This window comes from Microcaecilia unicolor, chromosome 11 (genome assembly GCF_901765095.1).
Source record: "Microcaecilia unicolor chromosome 11, aMicUni1.1, whole genome shotgun sequence".
Taxonomy (NCBI): domain Eukaryota; kingdom Metazoa; phylum Chordata; class Amphibia; order Gymnophiona; family Siphonopidae; genus Microcaecilia; species Microcaecilia unicolor.
Window position 1 is genome coordinate 95051567 of NC_044041.1, and position 24376 is coordinate 95075942.

At 45.2% G+C, this 24376-nt stretch overlaps 1 protein-coding gene across 1 annotated transcript in view; it reads right to left on the reverse strand.

Moving 5' to 3' along the window:
* CPAMD8 (C3 and PZP like alpha-2-macroglobulin domain containing 8) overlaps window positions 1-24376 on the reverse strand; it is a 206873-nt gene that overhangs the window by 57855 nt on the left and 124642 nt on the right. The window contains exons 25-28 of the mRNA XM_030219505.1: window positions 18759-18984; window positions 17950-18126; window positions 14612-14693; window positions 3749-3905 (exon numbers count right to left, since the gene is read on the reverse strand). Coding sequence (XP_030075365.1) covers window positions 3749-3905; window positions 14612-14693; window positions 17950-18126; window positions 18759-18984 — 642 coding nt within the window. The remainder of the gene's footprint in view (window positions 1-3748; window positions 3906-14611; window positions 14694-17949; window positions 18127-18758; window positions 18985-24376) is intronic.

Genomic DNA, 24376 nt, shown 5'->3' on the forward strand with positions numbered 1-24376 from the left:
CCGGGGGCCCGGCAGGAAGACCCGACCGTTCCTGGTATCGAACAGAACCCCCAGGTACTCCAGCGACTGCGACGGCACCAGGTGACTCTTGCCGAAGTTCACTACCCAGCCCAGAGACTGAAGAAACTGCACCACTCGAGCCGTAGACACCTCGCTCTCCGACTGGGACTTGGCCCGAATCAACCAATCGTCCAGGTACGGGTGCACCAGAATACCCTGCTTCCGCAAGGCCGCCGCCACTACCACCATGATCTTGGAAAAAGTTCGAGGAGCCGTTGCTAAACCGAAAGGCAGAGCACAAAACTGAAAATGCTTCCCCAAAACCGCAAAGCGCAGAAATCGCTGATGAGCGGCCCGAATGGGGATGTGCAGATAAGCCTCCGTCAGATCCAAAGACGTGAGAAACTCCCCTTCCTGCACCGCGACAATGACCGACCTCAATGTCTCCATGCGAAAAGAGGGGACTCTGAGAGCCGCATTGACTGCCTTCAGATCTAAGATAGGCCGAAAGGCGTCCTCCTTCTTTGGGACTACAAAATAGATTGAATAGCAGCCCAAGCGGCGCTGAGCGGCGGGAACAGGTACCACCGCCCCCAGACTGATCAGACGAGCCAAAGTGTCTCGCACTGCTGCCCGCTTGAGCCTCGAATGACAAGGGGACTCCAGAAACCTTTCGGGAGGCGAGCCGTCGAACTCCAGAGCGTATCCGTCTCGCACCACTTCGAGAACTCACTGATCCGATGTGATTTGGGCCCAGTCCTGGTAAAACAGACTCAGCCGAGCCCCTACCCGAACCAGAGCCTGGACCCGCACACCTTCAATTGCGAATTACGCCCCAAAACCTGTCCTCCCGCGGAAAAATCACGCCCTCCGCGCCGATTCCCACGAAAGGACTGTGTTCGCTGGAAGAACCGACCTCTAAAGGCTCCACTAGCCCTCCCGGGCCTATACCGGCGAGCCTCCTTAAACCTGCCTCGGGAGGAAGTACCCCTGGAAGCCGCCTTCGGACGAAAATCCGGAAGCCGAGGGGCCTTGGCATCGCTGAGTCCACGCACCAACTTATCCAAATCCTCACCAAAAAGCATGGACCCCTTAAACGGAAGCGAACAAAGCTTAGCTTTGGAGGCCGCGTCCGCGACCCAACCTCGCAAACACAGTGCCCTACGTGCCCCCACCAGCATAGCCATATTCTTGGCCGAGGCACGGAGCAAATCATAAAGCGCATCAGACAAAAAGGACGATCCCATTTCCAATTTGGCTAATTCCTGTACCCCGGAGGTCCCAACCTCCACCGAATCATCAAGCAGCTTCTCGGCCCATCGGAAACACGCCCGCGCAACTAGCCCCCCACAAATCGAGGCCTGCAGGGCCAGGGCCGACAAATCAAAACTCCGCTTGAGGAAGGACTCAAGCCTCCTATCCTGGGGATCCCGGAGAGCAGTCCCCACGTCCACCGGTATAGCCGTGGCTTTTGTCACTGCTGTCACCACCGCATCCACTGTGGGAGCCCTAAAGGAATCTCTATCTTCCTGTGGGAGCGGGTACAGTCTAGACATAGCTTTAGACACTTTACAGGGAGAATCCGGCGAATGCCACTCTTGAAACACCATATCCCGGATGTCCTTATTCATGGGAAAGGACCTAGCCTGCCGCTGAATCCCCTTAACCAAGGGATCCACCTGTCTAGCCTCCCCCAAAACCGCCTCTGGCTGTTCGAACTTAAGGGTGGAAGAAATCTGCTCAATGAGCTCCGCAAGCTCCTCCCTGTGAAAAATCCGCACTACAGAGGGATCCTCCCCAGGGACCACCAACTCCGGATCCTGAGGACCCTCAAGCCCCTCAGGATCCCCAATATCACTCAAAGCACCTTCGGATCCTACAGGGGAGAATCCCTCCTCATCATCCCACTCAAACCGAGGCCTCTTCGCCAGCGCTGCACTAGTCCCCTCCCCTAAAGGTGGGGGACCCGCCTTCCAGGCTTGAAAAAGGGTCCAAACGAAATCCGGAGGAAAACCAACGCCTCCTGTACCCTCAGGCGCCACCTTCGGAGCCGATCCGGGAGCAGCAGGGCCAAAAACAGCTGATTCCGCGGGACGCGCGGAATCCAAAATGGCGGCCGTTCCCGCCAAAACTAAATTTGATGAAACCGTCCCTGCCGGTGCCCCTGCTGCCCCCGACACCCCCGAACTAGCTGGGGCCTCCGCAATCAACACCGGGGGTGCCGCCATCGGCGAGGCCTGCTTCGGTTCGCCGCACAACTGGCACTGACCTCCCGGCGCTTCTATGCCTCGGCGCGAGCACGCGCAACAGCGGAGAAGTTTGCCTGCCATGACCTCGAAGCACACCACACGCTGTGCTGAGCGGCGCACACACTGTCTCTCACAGCTTCCCCACAACAATTACCCGCTCTGCTCTCTCTCGCTAGCAATAGGAAACGAACCTGCCGTCCGTTCCTATCTACATAAAGCCTCAAATGGCTCTTAAAGAGATATCACCCAATTTCTTTCTTTCTTTCTTTCTGGCAGCTGAAAAGTGGGGGGCTCTCAAGGCTACAATCTTAGAAAGCAGCCGAGGCACAAAGCTGCCAGAGTCTCCAAGGAGAGCAGCACAGGGGGAGGGACCTGAAAACAGGTGTAACACCCCAGGGGGAAAAACTGGGCCCCACCGGACCCAGGGCCCCGAAGCACTTTTTTTTTTTTTTTTTTTGTACCACGTACAGGGAATAGTCCAGACTAATAACTTAGGCAATAAGAGAAGAAACCCCTTAACTGAATAATCAAACTACCTCACCAGACTATTGAAGACTGCACAGGCTGTCCATCTACCTCTGCTGAGACTGAGAAAATACTGGCTAGTGGATGTACTGCACAGGTTATATATACAGTATTCAAAAGCTCAGTGTTTCTCAGTCTCCCTCTGCTGGTAGGAGGACATAACCCATGCGTCTTGACCGGTCTGGAGGGTCGTGGAGGAAAGCGTAGCTTTCAGACTTGTAGTGCTTCTCAGGAATTCCAAACTCCAGGAAGCAGTTTCTCCCTGAAAGATACAAGGGCCGATATTTAAACTGCAAGAGGTAGCCAGGCTGCCTCTCACAGTCAGCACTGAGCCCAATGCCAGACATTTTTCTGTTGACTGGCATTGAATATCAGTTTTATTTTTGGCTGGTTATGTTTAAACTAGCTAAAGATATTCCTGCTATTTTGGTGGCGATGCACTGAAAAGCCGGTTACATTGCACAATATAACTAGCTATCTGTTAGGCACTTACTGGGGTGATATTCAGCAGGAGACAGCTGGCTATCTCCCTCTGAATATCACCAGATAGCCAGCTAAGTATCACTTAATTGGCCAGGTGCTGATCCTGGCCAGTAAATAGTTTTGAATATCTGGGGGACAGACTCTACTAGGCACCAGGTACAATGGGAGCCACATTAATTAAATTAAACCTCAGCCAACTCTGCAGTAGGAACAGTTTCAAACACAGTTCTTGAAATAAGCACCCTTACTGAACAGTCAATTTCAGTACAAAACACACACAAGGCAAAAGAATAGTTATAAAGTCAGTGGAAGGACAGAAATATAGTGAATGATAGCAGTAAGCAGCTCTGCAAGTGAGGAAAGGGAAGTTTTTTCCCCCTGTATAGACCAGATGGAGGTACAGTCTGCAATGTTCTAGGAAGAAATTAATGAGAGACACAGGTAAGAGAGCAGTATAGGTAAAAAGGCAATAACAAGGTACCACTGCCCACCTGAATGTCTTTATTTAGAATCCTCCCCATGGCAGGAAAAGAACCGTCTTGTTTCTGGTGCTGGATGATCCAGTCTTTTGCTGCACTCAGTTCCTTAGGATCGATGAAGATGAATCTGCGAGACTGCGCAAAGGACTTTAAGACAAATGCAGTCAGCCTGATAGGAGAGAGAGAACAATTTCTCAGACAGAAAAGGTGCCCAGTCCAATCTGAATCCAGAATGGCTGAATATCATCAGGAGCTGCAGGAACCTTGGGTGGTTTAGTCTCAGAGTGACTGACATCTCACCTTTACTCACTTGAACTTTCCCTCCCCCCCCCCCCCCCCCAAACTCCAACCTGATATACACTGTTAAAGCAAAGAATTACATGCTCTCCAAACTAGGGTCATACCTAGAAAACTTCCACTCAGATCTCTCTTCAGGGCTTCAAACTCCATTACATTCTATAGGGGACCACATGCTCCCATAGTGGCTTTCCCAGTAGGTTTTGCAGAGGATCAAAGGTCATCAACATGCACAGAATCTATAAGCAAGGCCTGAAATGTGGGACAAAAACTTCCCACATGTATTTTCTGTTGTGTTTTTATATAGGGGGGATGGATGTGAATTTCAGAACTCTAGAAGACCCTCACCCCCCCCCCCCCCAAAAAAAAAAAAAAAATTCCCTTACAAGGAAGTATTTTGACTAAATTGTGGATGATGAAACCGATGGGCCTAGTGGTTTTTATATATCACCTTAACCTATAATATCTGCATTTCCCCCTAAAAAGTTTTTTAAAGGGAAAACACTCAAAACTATTACTGTGTGCATGGAATGTAACAGCTATTGATCTAGGAAATACATTTTCAAGATCCCATATAACTGGTATAGAAAGAGGTGCACCATTGCCTCCTGTGGTGGGTGTCTAGGTTCTGAATCACAGATTTAAAACTCCCAAATTCCAACAGAATGGTGCATTGAACCTTGAAGAGCATCTCTTCCAGTAGAAGGGAGTCCAAGCAAAACCTACCATAGGTTTTCTTGTCCCAATGCCCTAATCAATGTACACAGGAGCTAAAAGCAAAAATCTGGCATGCATGTCTCTTAAGAATCCATGGCCTCCTGCACTTCTTTTGTTTAAATATTTTATTAATAATTGTAATGAATTAGCATTACATATTTCAAAGAAAAATTAAATCTAAATATAGTTGGAATAGGAATGAAATATACTTCAAATTATGGTGTTACACCAAAGAGATTCACATAAATGGAAAAGAACACAACTACCCACACTCTCCCACAATATAACAAATAAAAATATAAATATAAAAAAATAATTAATATCATCAACATTAGTGGTCAATGTCTACAAAAGATTTTATAGGGGCCCATATACATTTAATGTGAGCTTTTGTTAAATTTTGAGCCATGTTAGCTTCATATTTATATATAGAACATACAAATTGCCACCAAAAATGTACATTCAGTTCCAAAGTACTTTTCTAAAAACGTAACACATTTTGCAGTGCAATGGCAGTTAGAATAGAAATTAGTCAAATATCTTCAGTAAATGATGAATTAACTGTGAAGTTATTAAATATAATTCCTGTATATACCATATTTGAGTCCAGAAGGCATATACAATAGGGCATCTGAACAGAATACGATCGAGTGTGCCAAATGATAAAATATCTTTAGTTTAGTTGGTGTCCAAAGAACTCTATGAGCTGTGAAATTAAGTGACCGACTGCATTTCTGTCAGATTTATCCCCCATCCCACTGGGCTTGACTGCTTCCCTCTCATCCCAGTCATAGTACTAAGAGCTCCCTATCGGGGAGGCCCTTAGAATAAATGCCTGGGGGATGGGTGTGTTCATAGTTCCACACAGCTGGCTGCTCCAAGATGTAAAGTTTCCTGCAAGCCATGGCAGCCTTGAAAGATGGCCTCTAAATATTTAGCCACAAGGGAGCACATCCCTCCCAAATGTTTTTAGCAACCTAAACATGTGATAGGAATACAAACTAAAATCAGAGCTGCCTATCATCTTCAAGCCATGGGAAGTACTTGCATTCACCAATGTTTTACTTTCCCTCCCTAGTCATTCTGGCATTTCTTGTGGCTTTTTTCCCCCAATAAAAATTCTTGAAAGAACAGAGGTTTACAAGAACAGGATCAGCTCAGACTGTCCTTGGCTTGCAGCTACTCATTAGGTCCACCTGCAAGCAGAGAGGAAGCAAAACAGAGGGGCAGAGGGACCTTAAAACTCTCTGATGTAATCAGTGAGAAAGGACATCTTTGGGTCATAAGAGAGAAAAGGGTGGGGGAGAGTTATCAAGCTGTGTTACAGTTATATCACACATTATTCACCCTTTAAGGCACGTTAAAGGGCTCCAACACAAGTTTTGGTGCCATACCACCATAGACTACATAGTAATAAGATACAAAACATGCAAATGCATGCAAAATACCTCACTACTATGCGACTTCCATAATGTGCCTGGGGTCATTCTTCTATTCCAGGAGTCCTGGGCTGCAACTTAAAGAGGCTGGCCACAGTTCAACTAAGCTACCACCCAAGTCACTTATCCTAAACCCACAGTCTGAGGTCACGGCTGGGGCCCAATACTGTAGGGAAGGGGGGTGTCAGGAGGCGGATCGGATTTTGGGGGGGGGGGGGGGGGGGAAGTCCGACAGATCTCCTTGTACAGATCCTAGTTGAATAGAAGCCAGGGCCCACCTAAGTGTTGGTGGCCAGTACAGCCTGACTGAATTTTGATTCTGGTTTTTTACAGCAAAACAGAGCCAAAATCCGGGTATTGGCTGAAAATGCAAGTGTATTTTTGGCTGAAACTGAACCCCCCTCCAGCGATCACTCTCCACCCTGTGCCTCTCTCCCGCCCCATGCTACTCCCAACTACACCACTCCCACCCACCCACTGTAAGGCCCTCCTTGGGCCTACCTTTAAACCTGTTGGTGGGTCTTCAGGGCAAGAGCAATCCACAGTCATTCTTGCAATCGCTGGTTCCTCAGCCAAAATGGGTACCAGGACTTTCCACAGCAGCCTAGGGAGACTGCCATGAGAGGTCTTGACGGCCACTTTGAATACTGGAAACAGTTAAAGTTGGTCTGCTTATGCTGTTACCAGGAGGTTTAAAGGTAGGCCCAGGGAGGGCCTCTGGGTGGAGAGTGGGAGGGGGGCATCGAGAATGATCATGAGGGGGCAGGGAGGTGGCAGCAGCAATGAGAGCGATCGTGAGGCAGTGTGGGTGAGGGTCACCGAAAGTGATCACGGGGAAGGGAGAGGGGATTCATTTTCAGCTGAAACAACTGCAAATTTTGGCTGCTGGTTCAGTTTTGGTCGAATCTCAGTTTCAGTTGTCTTCTAGCGGCCAGCATATATCCAGTCAGACCTAGATATTCAATGCCAGTGCCCAGACATGACCAGGCATTGAAAATCCAGGAAGGCCACCAAGAGACAAAACCAGATCTAGGGCAAACACCCCCCTGGGCCAGCACGCCGCCTCCCCTCCGATCCCGAACACCGTGGTAACATTTTTAGCTCGCAGTAGAAATCAGTTGGCAGTAAATGCCGAGATGCCTATTATATTCCTATGGATGTTTCGGCGTTTGCCACCTGCTGATTTCTACCACGAGCTAAAAATGCTACTGCAGCTTAGTAAAAGACCCCTTTAGCTGGTTAGCAGCGGTATTCAGTCTATGATCATCTGGCTAAGTAAGCACAAAATGTTAGGACAGAAAAAAGGCTGTCCTAACTTTATGCACCATGTTACCCAGGGACTGGTCTGAATATCAGCTGGCGCCTGCTTAACCTCTGGGTCAGTATAGATACCCGGATATTCAATACTGGAAGCTGTGCTTGCCCGGGAATTGAATATCTGGGGTTAGGTCAGCCCTGCTTACTGCCATGGGTTGAGTATTACCTCCTCCTAAGTTATTATAATAAATGCCAATCCCACCTACAAATCTTCAATTAAATCATTTGTTAGAGTAATCTTGTTTCAGACAGAACTGGCATTAAAGTAGAAACAAGGAATAGGAACTTCAGCACAGGAATGAGTTAAACAGCTTAATGGTATTGTCTTTAAATTTGGATTTGGTTGGTTTTGTCTGCATTTGCCAAACAAACCTTTCCTTTTTCAAGCTCTGTCTATTACCTCAATAGATTGAGCTCTGCTATGATAATTGGAGATATCCTTCTAATTTGATCAATTTGTACCATTTCAAGGCCACAGATTTGCGAGGTGTAGGTTCAACAATAATATTAAAAACTGAAGGATACTCTGTTTGGGGAGTGAGGGATAGAAAGGTAGGAGAAATGAGGACCTAAGTAAAACAAACCAGCTGTGCATCCTTGAACCTATCAACTATAATCTAGTTAAAAAAAAAAAAGAACTCCTATATTTTATCCAGCAACTAAATACAACAGCTGCATAAGCTCTATAGTGAAGACCCACATAGAAGAAAAAAAAAATCCTGAAACCCTGGAATTCCAGGTGGCATGAACTCTGACTACTTTGCCAATCCTCCAAAGGTTTTGCTACAGAGTTTGGGTTTAAATCTTTTTAGTTCAATCTTTCTGTTGGGAATGGGAGGGTCTGAGAACCACCCCCTGACAAAGAATTTTTAAAGCACTGAGTAATGAATGACCTGTCACAAACAATATTCCTTGGTTAGGGATTTAAATATGCCAAACCTTTAATAAAAGGAAGCATTAAGTCTGAAAATGATTTAGAAATGTCAGGCAAAGCATAGCCTTAAGACTTTTTTTTTTTTTTAAATTAAAACCAATCATTACAAAAAAAAAAACCTACATCCATAACCAGGATCTGAATCAAAACTGTATCCTCCAGTAAATGGTGCAGTATTTTAAAAAAATTGAGAAACGTAATAATTGTGTCAATTAAATCTTACTAAACCATCATTACAAAAAAAATAATTGGAGCAGCCCCCCCCCCTCTCCTTCCTTCACCACAAGCTACATAAAAATCCCTTAATATATCAATCACCAAAAGATTGCTACAGCAGTGATGCAATTAGGGGGTCTTTTACAAAGGTGCGGTAGTGTTTTTACTACGTGCTAAATGCTAGAGATACCCATAGGAATACATGGGCATCTTTAGTGTTTAGTGCATGCATGCATGCAAGAGAGATTCACTGGGTAAATCTCTCATATCTGCACCCTTTTCCTCCACCGCTAACTCCAGACTCCGTTCCTTTTATCTTGCTGCACCATATGCCTGGAATAGACTTCCTGAGCCGGTACGTCAAGCTCCATCTCTGGCCGTCTTCAAATCTATGCTAAAAGCCCACCTTTTTGATGCTGCTTTTAACTCATAACCTAAGTTACTCACTTGTTCAGTACCCTTATTTTATCATCCCCACCTTAGTGATTCCCTTATCTCTTATTTGTCCTGTTTGTCTGTCATAATTAGATTGTAAGCTCTGACAAGCAGGGACTGTCTCTTCATGTTCAAGTGTACAGCGCTGTGTACATCTAGTAACGCTATAGAAATGATAAGTAGTAGTAGTTTTAGCATGTGCTAAAAACGCTAGCGCGCCTTTTTAAAAGGACCCCTTAATTACTGTTGATGTATCCTAAAAGAAAGACATTCAGGATCAAGCCAGTGGAGTGAAGGAGTGGCCTAATGGTTAGTGCAGCAGGGCTTTGATCCCAGTGTCCCGGGTTCAGTTCCCACTACAGCTCCTTGTGACCCTGGGCAAGTCACTTAACACTTAATTGCCTCAGGTAAAAAAACTGAGATTGTGGAGCCTTCTAGGAACTGAGAAAGTACCTGTTTATAAGGTTTGATTGTCCTCCCATTTTGAACTTGATGGTTAAATGGATAATAAATGCCAGAATTAAATTAAATTAAATTTTGGCTATGAACAAAAAAGAGCATCAGAACTGGCACCATGTTCAGTGGCAGAGACAAAACCTGCTTTCAGTTTTAAAAAGTCTACATTTAAAATGAACAAATAAAAACACCAGCAAGCAAATTTTGTAATGTCAGGTTTAGTGCATCTGGCCCTTAAATATGAAGCTAACGAGCCAGCAACGTGGTTTTTAAACCAGTTCTAGCCAATCTAGCGAGCAAGTAGTAAAACAAGACATGCACAAAAGGGTTCTCCAAGCCATTTTCCTGTCACGGTAGCAGCTAAGGAACACAGAATGCAAATGATCTAAAAGGTATTATAATGAGCTAATTAATATTATAATGTGCATGTAAGGCAGATGCATAGCCGTTTTCCCGACCCCATGCACAAAAGCAGTCCCTACCTTTATCGTTGAAAACCTAACAGGAGGTCTGCACCTCTCGTTAATGCCTGGCTGGGGTTGCTGTGAGCTGTTGCAAGAAGCATAACAGGCACTTCTGTGACAATTTATTGGAGGCTGTAGACAGCTATTATACACACAGCTTGTCTGTGTGTATGAAGCCGTCTTTGGCATTGCGCAGCAGAGGGAGAGACAGTGGGACCCTGGAAAGGGAGAGGACTGCAAAGATCTGAGGGAGACCCAGATCTCTCTCAGCCAATCACAGCGTGTTTAGTTAACAGCAGTGACAGTGCCTGCCAATCACAGTGCATTTAGCTGTCACTGGTGTCAGCTAAATGCGCTGTGATTGGCTGAGAGACCTGGGTCTCCATCGGATTGTTTAGTTCTCTCTCTTTCCAGGGTCCCGCTCGCTCCCTCTGCTGCACAATGCAAAAGACAGCAATTTATTGGAGGTTGTAGACCGCTATTATACACGCAGCTTGTCTGCGTGCATGAAGCCATCATTGGCATGTGCAGAGCAGCCATGCATAACGCTTGGCTGCTCTGCACATGCTCAGCTGGCCGACTGGCTTCCCCCCTCCTCAGGAAGGAAATCGCATGCAAATGAGCTAACAGTGAGCAGGTCATTTGCATGCGATTTCCTTCATGCATGCCCGTTTTTTTTCCCGAATCATTAAGGGAAGGGCTTTTTCCGTGGAGTTAGTGCTTCTGGGTGTAAGTCAGGTAAAGGAAGTGAATAAGGCCACAGATGAAAGCACACAGTGAACTCTGAGGTCAAAAGGAAGCAATATTTATTCAAACCCCGACATGGTCCGTGTTTCGGCTATCACCTGCATCAGGGGTCAGTCAGAGGTAAAAACAGATGTCAATCTGAGGAATTCTTCTCAATAACAAGAACATAAGAGAACTATTTTCCAAGGCCAGGATAGAGTTACTCTCCTCTCAGAAGGAGTTGCCCTGGTCCTTGAGTACTACCCCATGTAATGGAAGATGGAAAGGATTGCTTTTCAACCCTGCTTTGTCCAATAATACACTCTGAAATCTTCTGTCTTTGACCGAAAGTAACTTTTCTTGTAACTACAAAAACAAGTTGGAATGTGGAAGATAAGGCATGTCTCTGATCAATTTAGTTTGTGCAGGAGGGAAACAGGATATGCTCAGAGTTCAGGAGATGAGCCACCTGGCCAGTGGTTTGTTTACTTGGGCCGGAAGCATGTGACTGCATCCTCATGTACATTCTTGTAATTTTCCTTAGCTCCGAACATGAGTTCTAAGCCTTATAAAAAGGGGAGTTTCTTTCAGTGAAATTGGGAGCTCATCTGTGACTAACGTACGAACTGCGCAGAGAACCATGTTTCCTGGTCAAAGAAACTCCTGGCTTTCGCTGTGAACAGGGCCCCCCCAGCTGACGATAAGAGCTTGGATGATGTAAGGACCAGTGATGATTGTATATAGTGTATTATTGCTTCTTTTCCTGGTCTAGGAACTCAGCATTGCTTAGATGTAAAGACCAGTGATGTAATGATTTAGGTATTGTTTCTTTTTTAGTTATATAGCTAATCATTGTGTGTATATAGCTAATCATTGTATATGTCTTAACCATTGTATATATCTTAATCATTGTAGATTTTAGCACCTGTAATAAAGGTCTCATTTACCTAACACGAATCCAAAAGAATCCAAAGTAATTATTAAGTAGCCTGTGTCAGTAAGACAGGCTGTAAATCCTTAGCAGTACACCCCGTCACATAAAGTGAGTATGATTTGTACTGCAATGCTGTGATATTTGTAGTTTTGCTTGAATGAGGTTATTAAATCACCTTCGTATTTTATGATGGTATGCATGTACATGGTAACTCTGTCTCTGCTCTTCCCAGTCTACACCTGCAGAATGCCCGACTGGCATTCTTCCCTTTTTGGGGTGACTGCCCTTTCTTTGTATTATTTTTTTAACAGTTTGTTTGCTGCCTCACACAGAAATGGAATTTAAGGAAGTAAGAGTCAGGCTTTCACCACAACTTAACTTCCCACGGGAGTGACTAACCTGCATCTCAGTACTACATGATATAAGAATAACACTGCTCATGATCAACCTTGCAATCGTTACTTTTCTATCCCTGGAGCACTGGGGTGTAAATCCGCAGCTTGATATTCCCAGGCCACTTCCTAAAGTATTTCCCCAAGCCCAAAGTCCCTCCCTTTTGCTACCCCCCAGGGGCCCCCCTATATGACAGGTTGACTCCTAACAGTAGTACCATGAGACTACCATGAGGTTACCAATGCCATTTGTACCTGGCAACAGAACGGCAAGAGCAACTGGAGATCAGTCCTATGCTTACCCCAATACACTGCCTCCCCTGGATTTTCCAGGTAGGCCCAGGACGACTATGGAGTGAGGCTAGGGGGTGGGGAACAGTTGGAAAGAGAAAAGGAGAATTCTGGGATGAGGGAAGCAAAAGGGGGGAGGGGTTGTCTTTAGAAAGTGGCCCGGGACCATCAGGCCATGGCTTTGTGGCCCAATACTCCTACGATTTTCCAGGAATAACACAGCTTGCAATGTTCACCGTAAGCTGAGTTATTTGATTTCTATAGTAATGAGCTGTTTTGTATAAATTGCATGCTTTGCATCTCATTACTATGTAGCCTGTGGAAGCCAATATTAACATGCATTACAGTAATATAACGAGCATTATTGCCCTTTAACACACATTAACCCACTAACTATAAATGTTGCCAAAAGTTGTGCATGCAAATTTAGGCACATGCCCAACCTGTGAGCGCAGTTTAATTGAATATTGAGCTAATTAGTGCCAATAATTGGCCTTTTAACAAGCTATTGGCACTAATTAGATTTAATTGGCATTTATGTGCATAAATTTTAAATTTATGCGTGATCTGAAAAAGGAGGTGCAGAAATGGGAGGGCCATGGGCAGAACAGGGGCGTTCCTAAAATTAACGTGTGCTATAGAACAACATTTGCACCACATTTCAGTTGGTGCAAATGTCTGCGCCTAAAGTTAGGTGCAATTCAAGCGCTATTCTATAAAATCGCACCTAACCTCAAGCGCAGCTAATAGAATAGCACTTTTTTTGGCACCGATTTTTTAGGTGCCAAATATAGAATCTAGCCCTAAAGAAGCGAATACTACTACTACTACTCATCATCATTTCTATAGCGCTACTGGACGTACGAAGTGCTGTACACCTGAACATGAAGAGACAGTCCCTGCTCAACAGAGCAGGACAATTAGGACAGACAAACAGGACAAACAAGAGATAAGGAAATATTAAAGTGAGGATGATAAAATAAGGGTTCTGAACAAGTGAATAAGGGTTAGGAGTTAAAAGCAGCATCAAAAAGGTGGGCTTTTAGCTTAGATTTGAAGACAGCCAGAGATGGAGCTTGACGTACTGGCTCAGGAAGTCTATTTCAGGCATATGGTGCAGTGAGATAAAAGGAACAGAGTCTGGAGTTAGTGGTGGAGGAGAAGGGTGCAGATAAGAGAGATTTACCCAGTGAACGGAGTTCCCGGGGAGGAATGTAGGGAGAGATGAGAATGGAGAGGTACTGAGGAGCTGCAGAGTGAATGCACTTATAAGTCAATAAGAGGAGTTTGAACTGTATGCAGAAACGGATAGGAAGCCAGTGAAGTGACTTGAGGAGAGGGCTAATATGAGCATAGTGACACAGGCGGAATATTAGTCGTGCAGCAGAATTTTGAACAGATTGAAGAGGAGAGAGATGGTTAAGTGGGAGACCTGTGAGAAGCAAGTTGCAATAGTCTAAGCGAGAGGTGATAAGAGTGTGGATGAGGGTTCTGGTAGTGTGCTCAGAAAGGAAAGGGCGAATTTTGGTGATGATATAGAGAAAGAAACGACAGGTTTTAGCAGTCTGCTGAATATGTGTAGAGAAGGAGAGGGAGGAGTCGAAGATGACCCCAAGGTTACGAGCTATTAAACGTTAGGGCCACTAAGGACCTTAGGGGTCCTTTTACGAAGCTGCGGCAAAAGGGGGGGGCCTGTGCTGGCATCACCGCATATTTTTGACACGCACCGAGGCCCCCTTTTACTGGAGCAGGTAAAAGGCAAGTTTACCTTTTCGTAAAGAAATGGCCACACAGCAAATGCGGCCAATTTCAGGAGGGGGTAGCACTTACCGCCACCCATTGAGGTGGTGGTAAGGGCTCCTGTGCTAACCCAGCTGTAACCAGGCAGTGCACAGCACTGCCCAATTACCGCTAGGCACACACCAGTGCTACAAAAATGGAAATATTTTCCAGTGTTTGTAAAAGGGACCCTGTATAACTACCCCTATAAGGCCACAAGTCCATCCATTCTCCCTTCCTACTGAATCCTGACTGATCTCTGGTTTTACCACATGCTAAGCAGCCCTCACACTTATTCCACATTTTCTTGCATTTCAGTATCACAGTTGCCACCAACAACCTCCCAATAGGAGCCACTAAGACTTTCATGTGAAGAAATGCAGTCTTAAAGGTACACCCTTGAGCCCCCAGTTCCCAGTATCTTCCTTCTCCCTCCTGCAGCCTCATAACATGTCACTTAAAAAAGCCCCTGTCTTACCACATGCTTCCAGAGGAGTCTCTCTCACCAAAGGCACTGTATGATCCATCTTGTCTCTTGTAAGTCAACTGGCGCTGGTAGCCTAGAGGTTAGACAATACGTTCAGGATATTCATGCCAGTGACTCTAAAACTCCATATATGCATAAAATGATGTCATCACATATTCTCCTCCCCACTCCACCCTCCCTAAACAGGGGCTGATCCTGATCACCTTCAACACTATCTGTATCAGCAGCTGTTGCAAGAGTTTCCCTGCAACAACTAAAATTAATATGTGGTTCAGATTTCATGGGGGTTGTTTTTGCAGGCAGAATACTGTACTACCAATACTGTACTACCAACTGCTGCCAGGTGACCTGGTTTTGAGTAGGAGACTCATAGAACGCTGTCCTCTTCTAAGCTGAGTGGGAGTCCTCCACCTATAGTCCTGCCAGTGGAGGCCGTTGTTTCACTATCACATTTTCAATAGTGAGGGGACAGACAAGTTCTGTAGGACTCTAGCCTCTCCTTAGTAATGGAAGGCACAATATTGAAGCAGCACCCCCCACAGGCAGCAATGCAGTTGGAGGACTCCCACTTAGCTTACAGGAAACAGTGCACATGGAGGGTAATGTCATAAACCATTTTCACACATAAACGGGCTCTTAAAAAATTAGACCACTCCTAAAAGCGCATGCGTTGTAAGCTAGCATGTACTTGTACAGTAGGTGTGCTCGGGGCAGAGTCATAACTTACATGAATGTTACACATGTACATTTACACCTGCTCTCCAGCAGGTTAGTGTCTGTACCTTCAGTCTAGAAATGAATGCTACAGGATGTGCCAGTATTTTGTAAAAATACAAAAGCACCCGTATGTCTTTATATGGTAGGCTAAAAATAGGTGCCTTCCTGCTCCATTGACCTATGCACCTTGTTAGAAAATTAACACTAAAGAGGATAATTTTCTAATAAGTCATCTAGGTTGGAGAACCACACAGTCACCTATTTGCGGCTACCTTATAAAGGCACGCATGCTAGCACTCACCCAGCAGAAATGACAACTAAAAGCCACAAACATTTACAGCAGCTCGGTGTAAAGGCACTGGCAACTGAAATACACACCAACGTAAATATTTTACAACTTATGTGCACACTTCATAACTCCGCCTGTAGAGGCCGACCAAAGCCAGTGGTTTTGGTTCAGCTGAAACTGAATTTGTGGCCAAAATCTACCACCGTTTTGGCCGAAACCAGAACAACAACAAAAAAACCAACTGTGGTCCTGCCCCCTCTGCTGCTGCTAGCCCATCCCCCTGAGCCAGCCTCCCCCCTCCTAATAGAAAGCCTATTCCCTCCCGGGCTGCCCACCAACTCTGCCCTCCCCCTCCTCCTCCTCCATAGGTCCTCCCCAGGTCTACCTTTTATAAGCCCTGGTGGTCTAGTGGCCTCTTTGGGGCAGGAGCATCCGAGTTGCTCCTGCCCTCACTGGCTGCATTCTGAAAATGGCAGCCTTGGCTTCTAGCAGTAGCCTTGTAAGACTTGACATGGGAGGTCGTGGCCACCGTTTTGCAATTTGGAACGGCATGAGCATGAGTGACTTCCTGCTCATGCTATGCCAATACCAAAATGGTGACAAGCGAGGCTGCTGTGGGAAGTCATGGCCACCATGAATGAAACAAGGCAAGCAGGTTCTTGTCCTTGGGATCTCCTACCAGCAGAAATCACCAGCTGCTTCGTTAGTGTGGTGGTATAGTCTTTAATTATGCAGTCAGAATGCAGCTGGTTTACCTTCCAAGGTTCCAAGCAGTAAACAAAGCCCTCTAACACAGATATTTTGCATCTTGCTGAACTAAGAACTGCAACAATAAAGCAAACCAGTGGGTTGATTCCCTGCTGAGATCTTCTGACCATTGGCCCACCCAAGGCTGGGAATATTTCAGGGTAGGGGGGAGGAGAGGGCTGGGGGAATTCCAGTCATCAAGCCATCACATAATGGTGACACCCACTGGCTGGATTTAAGTCCCATGACTGCAAGATTCTGGAAACAGCTCAGATGTGATGACTCGGCTGAACATGTTTGGAAAGGTTTATGAAACAGGGGGAGGTGTCATAGAAACTTAACAGGTAGTTGAAAATAAAGGCTCATGGTGCTGGATCCCAGCCAGTGGCCTGGGGGCCAATATTTACATTTGTGTTCTCCCAAACACATACCACATCACAAAAGCCCCACACTTTTGTTTTCTTTTTTGACTCACCAGCTTCTCCTCCAGTGCCCCCATGAGGCTGGCACCCAAGGACCATGTTTCTCCCTCCCCCTCCCATGGATCCCAGCCTTGGTTCTAACTGTGCTAGAAGTCCACAGCAGCAGAAGAAAATCAAAGCAAGGCGCAGTGCCCCAACGGGTGCACGGAGCCGCCAGTAACATGGCGCCGTGCCCCGACGGGCCTGCGCATAAGTGCCAGCGGGGTGCGGGCGAGGCGTGGCGAGCATGTTCCCGCCGACCAAGGGCAGCCCGCTGGTAAAGGGGGAAGGGCTAAGCGGGGTTTAAAAACCCTTGGGAGGAGCCCGGATGACCTCTTCAGGCGTCCGGGCACCAGCATGCACCCAGCCCCCCCCCTCCCCAGTTTATTGTGAATTGTACCTGTATATATCTTGTCGCAGCGTTAGCGGGGTACCCAAGCCTGATGGTATAAGATAGGCAGCTGGAATAGCTGCGCTTACGGTCGAGCCCCCTTGCTGTATGGCGGGGAGCTATGGTTACGATTGGTCAGTCTTGCTATGACGGCGGACTGGGTTGGAAAATGAGCCTGAGGCTGGATCGGCTTGGGTTTACCTAGGGTTAAGATGTTTTGTATATAAATAAAGCTGCGGCCGAGTTATGCCATGTTAAGAAAATACCATGTGTCGTGTTATTATTGTGTTATTATTGTAAACATCAGATAACCTTTAGGCCCGAGGGGTCTCGGTTGCCTATGTTATCAAGCCCCATCCACCTATCCCTAGAAAAGTACAATAACAGTGCTACCTTTTGTTACTCAATTCCAATTTGCAAAGCACCCCTTGTGGCATCAAAACCCTGGTATGGTCACCGATATGTGAATCTTAGAAAGCTGGTGGCAGGATGTATGCTTCCAACACACTAAGGTGCTTTAGGACAACCATCTACAATGACCCTGCACTGTACATGCAAATGAATAATAATGCTGACTTGTAATAAGATTCTAACACAGAACTAAGTCCAGATTTTTTGACGTCTGTTCAAATCTCTTCCATGTGCACTACACAGTGTTTATCTGGGCTCTGGGACACCCCAAAGGAAAGATGCAAAAATGGAAATCAACTAGTGCAATACTCACCCTGCAGCAGGTAATCGATGACTTCAGCCTCCACTTCAGGGCTCAATTGTTTTGTCTTTTGGAGATACTTCAGGACAAAAACATTGGGAGCAAAGTGGACCATATTTTGTTCTCCACATCCAAACGGTAATCGAAGCAAATTGTCCAGATTGTTCAGGGTTGGCCCCATAACATCTCCTGGATATTTAAAAAACATTAAAAAGGTACAGAATAAAGAAAGAAATTTTCTCCAAGGAAATTTATTGCAAAGTTGGTGGGCTAGTTGCAGCTGTTGGACAAAGGAACAATCGCCAAAGTAAAGCATGGCAACCAGTTCCAAGTGGCATGCCATGAGGATTTGTGTTAGTTTCTCTCCTAATGAGAGAAATGATAGGACAGCAGTGTTTCACAACACTGTCATATTCACTGGAGGCACTAGATATATATATGATCTGCATATAGAACTTCTGAGTTTGGACAAAAGGGATCAAGCTTTTCAAAAGTGTTTTTCTCTCATCCTACACCTAGACACAAAATCTTCAATAAACATTTAATGGCATCTTTAAAAAAATGAACTGCAGTCCAAGAACAAAATACAGATATTTAGTCTGCTGCCAAGCATGATATATTCCAAAAATATACTGCCCTGTTGAAATACTAGGCATCTGCAGCACATTAAACTCCTCTCTGCACAGATTTCACCGACATGTTGGGGTGACCTTTTACCATGTGTAATAAAATGTGCTACAGTCAAAAGAGGGAGACACAGAAAAAAAAAGACAGAGAGAGAGAGAGAGAGATGCTGGATGACTTTGCATTTATAATTTTACCTATTATGGATGCAGTGGCTCTCTCCGATCCAGGAATTACATTGTGAGGGACGCCGAGGGTGAATGCTTCATTGTGGTTCTCATCTGTCTCTTCTTTTTTCCAAATTTTATATTCTCCTATTGAACCCCATCCAGTAGAGAATCCAATGTACCTCACGTCAGGCTGTCCTGCTGCTGCCCACTCGACTATCACAGATTCATTTAAAGGTTGAATTCCATGACCAACCTACAAGAACCAAGAAAGGTCAAGCTCCCTTTCTAAGTACAATTTTTTTTTAGATAACCCCTTTTCCTCTGAACACACAAGGGAAAATTCTCTGGGCAAGCTTCCTCCCCAACATCTGTGGGAAACATGAATAAAATGAACACATTCAAGCTCCACAGCACAAAGAACGCACACACATGCAATCATGTAATTCTAATCAGTGGCATACCTAGGGTATTTGACACCCCCCTTTTAGCACCCCCCTCCAAAATCCAGTACTAGGCATACAGAGAATACAAAACACTGAGGACCTATAGAGCAAATCTACCATACCATAAGCAGTAATTTCTATGAGTCACACAAGGGTGTATCTAGGAAAAGGAAGCATCTTAAACACTGCAGTGAGCACTAGAACATCAATTCACCTATTGTAAAACTAAACTATATTGTCAGTCCTACACTATGGAACCACTGGCTGAAAAGCCATCTCTGAGCTCTTTCCCTAGAGACAAGGTTCTCAGCCTGCACTGTGGTACTGGCTGAGATGCTGTTAAAAGTTCTCAGCCTGTATGGCGGGACTATTGGCTGAGATACTGACTCTGAGATCTGAAATTTCCAGTGTATACATACAGTGTGCGTATTGTTGTCTGTTGGGTGTTCCTGGGTTTTTAGTGGGGGGGGGGGGGGGGGGGGGGGGCATGGTGAAAGACAACGCCCTGGCAAAAGGAGTTGAATTCCAATGAAACACTGTGATGTATGGTTTCCTGTCTTCTGCCACTCCATGCTGGAGGTTGTGGGATGGATAGTGTGCTGCTTGTGTGGAATTATGTGATTCGAGAGGCTGGGATATTGGACTGTGGTAGTGGGACATTGGTTGAACTGGCCCATTCACTGTACTTTAGATTAGGTAGGGGGCTCCTGGACTTGGCTGCAGAGAATGTGAGTTTTCCTCTTTTGTTTATTCTGTGTAGCTGGCATTTGTATGTTTCTATATTTGGATTTTTTTTTTATTTTTGCTCACACCTTTTCCAGTAGTAGCTGAAGATGAGTTACATTCAGGTACACTGGGTATTTCCCTGTCCCTGGAGGACTCACAGTCTACTTTTGTACCTTAGGCAATGGAGGGTTAAGTGACTTGCTCAAGATCACAAGCAGTAGCAGTGGGATTTGAACCTGGCACCTCTGGCTATCAAGACCGGTGCTCTAACCTCTAGGCCACTCCTCCACTCCAAGTCTTTCTGTATGTCTTTGCTTTTTAAATAAAGGTTTCTAAACACACTCTCAGTGTGCACTATGGGACTATTGGTTGAGATCCTGACCCTGATAATAGGGGCAGTAGTTGCAGTTATTTCTAAGACTGTTTCTGAACTGAGATCTTGACAAGGGGAGTTTTGATTGTAGTTAGTCCTAAGCCCGTCTTTGAGTTCTTTTCTTAGAGGCAAAACTCTCAGCATGCACCACAGGACTATTGGCAGAGATCCTGACCCTGACACTGGGGGGCTGCAGTTGCAGTTTGCCCCAACACCCCCATAACATAATCGACACAAGGATGGGATCTTAAGGGTCAACATGTGAGGATTGGTTACAGTCAAGATCAGAGGAGAGCCTACAACTGTACTGTGGTAAAGCTCTGCCTGGAATACCATAAGAGTAACTCACCAGTGGAAGTTCAGGCTATGTTCTCTTGAGGAAAAGTAACAAACTATGCCTTAGAATAGGTGTTCTCAACCCAGTTTTCAGGATATCATTGATGAATATGCATGAGCTAAATCTTCCTCCTGCATATTGATTGCCTCCCAAAAAAAGTAACTACAAAAACTATTTTCTTATTCAACTTTATTTACTAGAAAAATATTATAGAATAATCCTCCCAATCTTAAATCTCACATAGCTCCTCCTTGCTGCATATAATTCTACCACATACACTCATACACATCCAACCTAATCATTCACACTCCACTACTGTTAAAATGTGTCTCACTCATTGTTCTGAAGGATTATGGAAGCACCTACAAACTGCATTTTACAGTGAAGAGTATATTACTTATAGCTCCACCACTTATCTCCAATTTTCATATACAAACAACAATGTGAAAACCAGTGATGTTCCTTGGTCGGCTGGCACCCTGGGCAGATCGCCACTGCGCAGCCCCCGGGTGCAGCGTCATCTCCCCCTCCCAGGTGCAGCATTATCTCCCCCCCCCCCACCCCATGACACACCCTTCCCAGGTGCATTGCCTCTTACCTCCTGGGGTGCTGGGAGCAGTCACGTGGCTGTCGGCTCCGCTGGTTCCCTGCTCCCTCTGCCCCAGAACAGGAAGTAACATCAGAGGGAGCAGGGAAATGGCAGAGCCGACAGCCGCATGGCTGCTCCCTCACCACCCCTTTAGCGTGCACCTGGGGTGGACCGCCCCCACCGCCCTACCCTCGGTACACCACTGATTCTTATACCAAAGACTAGGGGACACTCAAAGTTATATGGAAATGCTTTTAAAACAAATAGAAGAAAACATTTTTTTCACTCAGCGAATGGTTAAGCACTGGAACTCTTAGCCGGAAGATGAAGCAATAGCAGTTAGAGTATCTGGGTTTGGTTGCTATTTGGGTTTCTGTCATTGTACATGTGACCTGGATTGGCCACTGTTGGAAACAGGATACTGGGCTAGATGGACCATTGGTCTGCCTAGTAGGGCTATTCTTTTCTTATATCAAGAAGGTAAAGGGATTCACCTGAGCAAATGTTCACCACATTGGCAAGTTTACCAAAAACATTAGCAATGCCTCGCTGGGTCAGACCAAATGTCCGTCAGGCCCAGCATCCTGTCACCAACAATGGCCAATCTTAAATCTATTTTTTGGGATCTAGAAAGTACTTCCTGGTCACCATTAACAGGGATAAGTGGTGCCTTTCTGAGGTCTATGTGGCTAACAGTTTTTAACAGTTTGTCCAAAATTGAGGTGTGCACAGGGACAACAGGAAATCCACAGGGATGGTGAAGGGACAGTAGCAATATGGAAAAGAATTGACTGGAGATAGTGAGGGTTTGGTAGCAATATGATGGAGATGGGGTGGGGATGGAAACCAGATTATATCCCTATGCACGCCTCTAGTCCAAACCCCTTTTTAAACCCATCTGTGTTTGATCCTCTGGGAATAAATTCCACAGCTTAATTATTCATCAAGAGAAAAAAATACTTTCTCCATTTTGGTTTAAACCTGCTACCTATTAGTTTCATGGTGTATCTCCTAGTCCTGGTACAGTTCCTTATTTACTTGATCCACACTGTTCAGGATTTTGTAAACCTCTATCCTATCCCCTCCCTGTTATTCTCCAAGCTCAAGAGCCCTAATCCAGGGGTGGGCAAACTCTGGTCCGCTCTGCAGCACCAATATTTGTATTACCTCCAGCCAGCTACTACCCAATGGCTGCTTCCACTTCCTCCTCTGCTGTTGCCATGGCCATAATGAAAACAGTATTCCTGCCTTTCACTCTGCCAGCATCCTTCCTCAGAGCCCTGGATCTCTGCTGTGGATGGAACACCTATATCAGCACATCATTAAAAGGTGGGCTCTGAAGGACAGCACTCGTAGTGCATCTGGCAGGGGCATAAATGTAACCCTGCCTCTGCTTTCACTGTGGCACTGTTGGCTGCTGGAGTTGGGAGGGAAGGGGGAGGGCAACAACCACTAGTAAGGAAAAGTAGGCTCTCTCAAATTACTTGTTCTTCATGTACTTGTGTTCACAGTGATAAAATCATAATCCTGTCCCAGTAAACATAAATGCATGACTAAATAGATATGGATGGGCTAGAGTGTAAATTTTAAGGGGCTTCGACGTTAGCTTCAGAACTTTTAGTACAAGAACAGTGCTGAGCAGACTTCTACAGTCTATGCCCTGAGAATGGCAAGAACAAATAAAACTCGGGTTTACATATAAAGTATCGCATACCATGTAAAATGAGTTTATCTTGTTGGGCAGACTGGATGGACCGTACAGGTCTTTATCTGCAATCATTTACTATGTAGCACTAGTAATTTGATGACACTTACTATTTCTGTATAAATACATCAGGTATGAATGTTGGCCCTGCTCCCTCCTCGTGAGCCACAGACTTCACCGACCCTCAAGCCCAGTCACGGCTCCTGATATGGTAAAAGGTTTATACACCCCTGCTCCAATCTGTTCAGCTTTGCTACATTAAGAGCTGTGCCATACCTTTCACTATTTCTGTGGTTCTTTGCTGTATTTTTTTCTAATTCTGCTATGTCTTTTCTTAAGATGGAATGACCAGAATTGCACATAATATTCAAGATGTGGTCATACCATGGATCTATAGAGGTATTACAGTATTCTCTGTTTTGTTTTTATCCATTTCTTTCTGAATAATTTATAACATTCTATTTGATTTTTTGACTGCTGCTGCAATCACTGAACTTACTATAGCAGGTCTCCAGAGTACATTTCATCTAGTTATTCTTTGATATACTGAGATAAGGAGAAATAAAAAGGTGATGGCAGAGGATGGACCAGAATCAGAGCAGACTGGAGTTCCTGAATTGTAGTCCCTAGATAGCACTTAATGGGCACCCCGGGCCCGACATAATAGCCCTGACAAAAAAAAGCTCAGACAAAACAGCCTTGTAACAAAATAGCCCAGAACAAAATGGCCCCTCCCACAAAATAATCCTTGACAAAATAGCCCTCTAGAAAAAAAAATAACATCACAAAAAAAGATGATAAACTACAAGTGAAATCTTAACAGATAAAGTATTAGTTAAGAGTTCCAACACAGTCTGTTTATCTTAACAAAGGCATTTACACAAATAGATTTTGTTGGAACTCTTAACCTAAAACTAGTTTTATCGTTATTACCTATAAAATAAAATTAGTATTAAAATCTTTATTTCAAAGCAAAGACTTCAGCAGACTTCCTATATTCAAGGAAAATGTATCACCAGCCAAACTCAGAACTCTTATCTCAACTGCTAATTCCTGTTAACGCATAGGTGGGACGTGGTAGAGATAACCCAGACACAAGACTGTCGGGGTCGGCTGGTGATCAGTTCTCCTTGAATACAGGGATCCTCTACAAGTAAATTTGGGCAGATCCTATTGCAGTGTGCTACAAGGTAAGTTCTCCCCGTCTGGTACTGTTCAGGTTACTTTGTCAGAGGCCATATTCTGGCAGCCTGATTGGGCCATTTTGTCACAGGGCTAATTTGTCAGGGGCTATATTGTGGACAGGCTGTTCTGACAGTGGCTGTTATGTCGGGTGCTATTATGTCAGGAGCTTTTTTTTTTATCGGGGCCATTTTGTCGGGGCTTTTTTTGACGGGGCTAATTTGACCGGGTACCCACTTAATGATCTATTCTGCCTTTAATTGTTTTCTGTGCTCTGACTTTTAGAAGCT